Source organism: Centruroides sculpturatus, unplaced genomic scaffold (genome assembly GCF_000671375.1).
Source record: "Centruroides sculpturatus isolate CEXI.00-Female unplaced genomic scaffold, Cexi_2.0 scaffold820, whole genome shotgun sequence".
NCBI classification, from domain to species: domain Eukaryota; kingdom Metazoa; phylum Arthropoda; class Arachnida; order Scorpiones; family Buthidae; genus Centruroides; species Centruroides sculpturatus.
In genome coordinates this window covers 264,332-270,458 of record NW_019384919.1, presented here as the reverse complement: position 1 = coordinate 270,458, position 6,127 = coordinate 264,332, and the positions used below count along the sequence as shown (strand labels likewise).

General features: G+C 27.7%; 1 protein-coding gene across 1 annotated transcript in view; it reads right to left on the bottom strand.

The window, feature by feature from the left end:
• Window positions 1–752: 752 nt before the first annotated feature.
• Window positions 753–6,127, bottom strand: part of LOC111631841 (zinc finger protein 2-like) — a 75,262-nt gene continuing 69,887 nt past the window's right edge. Inside the window, exon 7 of the mRNA XM_023376165.1 lies at window positions 753–865. Coding sequence (XP_023231933.1) covers window positions 753–865 — 113 coding nt within the window. The remainder of the gene's footprint in view (window positions 866–6,127) is intronic.

Sequence of the window (6,127 nt, the reverse complement as noted above, 5' to 3'; positions counted from 1 at the left end):
TTATACGGTATCACAGAAGGTAGGAATTAATACAGAACTAGATCATTCATATATATATATATATATATAAAACGTATTTTATTAATTAATATTTCAAAAATTATTTTCTTGACGACTTATAAAAAGTCTAAACTCTAAATTTATCTCCTATAATAATTGTTTCTAGTTAATTCTACGAGTTAAAAGTAATGTAATCTAATATTTTGTTATTGTTAACTTATTTAGTGAAGTTTGTTATCGAAAAAAAAGGCAAAAAAAAAATTAATTAAACTTTTAATAAAATTACGATAATATGCAATTAAATATATCTAATAAAAATCTTAATTTTTTTTTCTAATTTATTAACGTAAATTTAGGCCGAAATAATTGTTAAAAAGTAATAAAAATTATATTAAAATTATAAATTTGATGTAAAAAAATATATACTTTTTCTTTGATAAAAAAAAGAAAAACGCATTATTTATTATCAAATTTAAAGAGAAAAATAAATTTGATGGTTGAACAATGTATTTAGCTTTCTAAATAATAAAAATATTCTACGTAAAATTAAATTATAAACGAAAATATGAAAAAAATTCGCAAACTTTCATCAACTTTCATTTAAAAAAATATATATAAATAATAATATTAAAAAAGTAATAAGAAAAATCCTATCTCAAGATAATTATGATATTAAATAATAAAAAAAAGGGGGAAAATGTTATAATAATAAAAATAAAAATTGAATATCTTAAAAGAATATATTAAATCTATTAAGGTAAGTTAATCGATGGATTCTTACTTTCGTGAGTTTTTCGATGAGCACGTAAATTACACGCAAGAGCGAACCTCTTCTGACAGTAATCACAGGCATGGGGTTTGTCACCTGTAAAGACAAAATGAACACTTTTATATAAAATGACAGGCAAGACTCGATAAAAATATCCGTCAGCTTAGCTAAAATATTTATTATTCAATTGCTTTATGCAATGAACTATTAATCAACAGTGCAGACCATTTATTTGAAAACATTTCCCTTCGATCGAATTGAGTTGAATAATGCAATGAGCGATGATGATGTCAATTTAAATATTTAAGAGAAACACCAATTTCTGACGACATGATACAAGATAAACCTTCCATCTTATGATTAATTTATTATTTTATTTTATTATTATTTCTTTTCTTTTCTTCTAGTGAAAATTAAAGAAGGAAAGTTTATTACATTGCTGCANACTTCGTAGTACCTATTGGTGACGAACGTAGAGGTGATGATGACTGTGTTTTGCCTTCTATGTTGTCGTCTGTGCGTTTTGTTAGCGCTATACCGTTACTGTTCTGATAACACGGTTGACAATAACCGTGATTGAGCATACGTGCCGATACAGGGAAGGAGTACATATAAATTTTATTAATATTCAGATTAAGGATAAAAGAATTTAGTAATAAAAATCGAAAGTAAAAAAAAAAAAACTTGTTGTTTGTTGAATTAAATCAGATTTTTCTTTACAGGTGATTTAATAAATTTTCGCTATAATTTATGTGTAATGATAAACTACTATAAAGTGTAGATGTTTTCAAATCCAGTCGGGTGGGTCACTCGCCTCTATTTGACGTGCCTATTATCTCAGATGGTGTTTCAAGCCCCCAGGGCTTTATGTCTCTCGACTTCTTTTTTTATTTTTCTCTATCAAAGTTTTGTCTTTTTAAAAATTGTTTTTTTTTTCTTAGCAAGAATATAAGAGTAAACGAAGCGGTGTGACCAGGTGCGTGAGGTTTGTTAATGTATCTCGTGTCTACAGTTCATCCAGACCATGTGACTTATCCAGTTTCTGGATTGTATCTTCGACTTGCTTGAGGACAGGAAGGACACTCCTTTACCACTTCCTGTCGTACGTTCTTTGTTAATCAAAGAGCATGTGTCGGATATCACCCCCCCTTTTTTGTAATTCACTTGTTGAGTTTTTTAAAGTCATTAATTGAATAAAAGTAGAAAGAATGTATTGTTAATTACGTAAATTTTAACGCTCACGATTAGAAAAACTGAGTAATTTTGTTAAATTTCTTTAAAATTTTAAGAGTTTTTTTTTTAAACAGTTAACAGCTCTCTTCTTCTTCTTTTTTCTTTATAGAAATTTAAAAAAATAATGAAAATATCTGTGATGAAAATCTCATGTTTATCAGTACATTATTAAAGCATTAAAAAAAAAGATACAAATAACAGCTGTTTATCCGATTTCAAAGTGGATTTTTTTTTCATAAAAGACACAAAGAAAATGCCTTTGGTATTTATGCTAATATCTATTGATCTTATTAAATGGATAATAGAAAAATTTAAAAAATCACATTCAGATATTGTTCATTCTTTAGTTTTTTTTTGTGTTTTTATGGGTTTTTTTTTAGAATTTTCTTTCGGTAATTACTCCAATCTGTCTTTTTTACTCTATTTTTTTTTGTTAGACCGTTAAATTCACTGCTTACAATTCATTATTCCGTCATATGGCGAAGATGAAACGAAAGTTAAACAACACGGAAAAAGTTGATTCACTCATTTATATATAATTTTTTTATGTATTTTATTTTGACAAAAAAATATTTATAGTATTTATATATATATATATATATATATAATCAGATACAAAAGTACGGCACGTTTTTATTTTATACACAAGGCACTTTTTTTTTTTAATAAAAAAAACCTGACTAGAGATGTGAGCTTAATGCACACCCCTCTGTTGGTTATGCATGACAACTTAAAACATTTATAATTATTTATCTAATTAATTCTAGCACATAAAATAATTACAGAATAAAAGATAAAGTGTGAAATTTTTAATTATTTAACACCATTTTCTTATTTACTTTTTTGAAAAATTAATTTAAAAAAATTATATTCTTCTATGCAATCTCTTAAGTTTCTATAAATCATTAACAATAATAAATTTTATTATTGCTCGTACTATTTAGTTTATTATAATTTAATTTAAACAGTTATAAAATTAAATTTTAAGGCATTTAAAAGCCTTTAGAAGTTCACTTACATAGATTTAAACAGCATTTTGTTATCACAATTAGAAAATTTAATAAGTTAAACTGTAATATTGCTTGTTTATGTAAATTGTTTTTAATTAATTGATGAGGATTAAAGTTGTTTTAAGCTGAATCATTTATATATAAATTCATTTTTTTGTTTTCACATCCATCACAATCACGCGACATTAAATTTATGGACAACACCTTTCCAGAGGGAGAGAGAGTAGAAAAAATTATTAATATTTTTAAACATTTTATAACAAAATTGATAAGAAAAATATATATATATATAATAGACTAAACCCGCACTCCATGAACATTCGTATCAAAATTTATGTACAAAGTTTAACGTCTATAAAAACTACATTAAATTCCCCAAATACGTGGACCACAATACAGAAAAGATATTTACATTTTTATTATTTTTTTTTAAATGGTTAAAATTATGACCATTGTCTAACTTTATATTGTATATTTTTCCTTAATTCACTTATTGTTTTGTAGATTTAACAATGGTAAGTCTATCTAAATTATATACAAGGTAGTCCAAAAGTTAGTTAACCGAAATGTAGCAAATTCAGTTGATTGGAGCTACCCTGTATTTATTTATTTATTAACATTTTAGAATATTTTGAATAAATTTTTTTTAATATTTAAACTCCTTAAAATGAATTTAAAAAAAAACTTTTTTAAGAATCATTTTTATATTGTATTATAGCAATTCTAGTTCTATTAATATATTATAAATATGTAATTAAAAAAAAACATAGTTTGGTCTATAATTTAATCTTAATTTTTCTTTAGGAATGTGTAAAAATGCGCTTCTAGCACTATATAAAACTATGTAAACTTTATACGTTTACATTCATTTAAAAAAAATAATCAAACTTATGCCTCTATTAATTCAAGGCATATGAGTATTCACCTTTATAATATTAAAATGAGTACATTTATATACATATACATAAAAGTTTTCTTCGAGTTATACATAGAAAAATTAATGTTAAAGTCGAATTAAAACGACGAAAGACTAATTAAAAATTGTTAGTAATTTAAAAAAATACAGATGATGATCCCCTACTTATAATACAATTTGGCTTTTATTTATTTATTTTATTATTATATAAAACGTGGCACTGTTGAAAAAATTGTTCTCCTACATAAAATTAATGCACTTTTTTCGTGTCCTTAAGGCACTCTGGTCTTCAATCTTCAAAGTGTTTCGTCATCAGTTTTTTTTTCTTTTCTTTCTTCTTCTTCTTTTTTTTCTTGTGTTAAAAACACTCGAAATCACGTTCCTTGTGATAGTACAGGCGGTCCATAAAGAAACGTCATTGCTGATAATGAATTGTTGGACGATATTGTTCCTGTATGTCTATAACGTAACATTACTTGATCCAACACTCCTAATAGTTGAACTGGATTATCTGAAGGTAACTTCGTAGTACCTATTGGTGACGAACGTAGAGGTGATGATGACTGTGTTTTGCCTTCTATGTTGTCGTCTGTGCGTTTTGTTAGCGCTATACCGTTACTGTTCTGATAACACGGTTGACAATAACCGTGATTGAGCATACGTGCCGATACAGGGAAGGATTTTCCACACTGTGTGCATCTCTCCTGTGCTTCATCTATCATAAAGAAAGACAGATAATTAAAATACAAATTAAACTGTAAAATTGATCATAAAACATATAAAATTATAGTCACAAAAATAACTTTTAATTATCAGAATAAATATCATTTTTAAAAATAAAAAATATAGCTATATATATATAATGTATATATATATATATAGTTATATATTACATATATACGTAGTTATGTCACATAGTTATTTGTAGTTCTCTACAGCAGGGGTGGCCAACAAGTCGATCCCGAAGCCAATTTTGGTCGATCGCTCGCGAGTGTTACACCTGTAACCGAACGCAACTGTAGTGATATCGGATCTCCGCGTCCTCTCTCAGATGCGGTTTTGTCGGTCCAAGTGCAATCCAAGTGCGTACAGTTGTAAAAGGGGAATAAGAAATGTAGACAAAGGGTCGTAAAACGAAAAAAAGAAAGGCCGGAAGAGAGAGACAGAGAGTAGGTCGGGACACGGTAGAGAGAGGAAGGGTGAAGTGGTGGTCCCCGAAAGTGACAACGTTAAGTTTCAATTTTTCTTCTGTTTAAAATGTTAGTACTTTTCTTCATGTTTTAAATTAAATTGTGGCTTTTCTTACCTATCTAAACATAGTATGTATTTCACACCTCCCCTCGCCACTTAGACTATGCCTACGACAACAAGTCGATCGCGACATATTTTTAAGATAAAAAGTAGATCTTATGTATACAAAAGTTTCCACCCATACTTTACAGTATATATACAATACTGCAAAACTTCGGTTATACGCTTTTCAAAGGGTCATCTGAAAAAAACGCATAAATAAAAAAGCGTGTAATTGGAAATCAGTGACAAACTGCCCACTATGCACGTGAGGCATATATCTAAAGGCTCCATATCTCGGGTCGTGAAATTGGAAAAATTGGAACAGCTTTACTATTGCAATTGCATATCATAATTTATAAATAATTTTACAACTAAAGTTAGACATTATTATTTTATGATCTCGTGAAATTATGCAGAGGAGCCCACAATCTTTTGTGCCTAGGGACTCGAAAGATTTTAATCTACCATTGAACGCAAATACCGACCACTCTGCCGGAACTACGAGGTCGCATTAACAATGCATTCGCTCGAATTGACAGGGGCACATTGCACCAGGTGTAAGATAAATGGGATGAATTAGATTACAAAGTTTGTGTGCAAAATCATCAAGATACAAAATACGCAGTAATAAATTTATTGTAACCGCTGAAATCATTATAGGTGCCCTATATATAGCTTAAACAGAGAAATTTTGATATGAAAAATATGACAGTATGCAGATGTTTTGTTAATTTATACTGTATATGTTTTCTAAAACAATCTTTTTACACGTATAGCTTATTTTAAAATATAGTTTTGCCAATACGAGCTAGTAAACCATGGCTTGGAATATCATTATGTAAAAGTATAATTATAAAAAAATTTAAAAAACACTATGACCCTAGCTGAAAGAAAAAAATTTTGTGG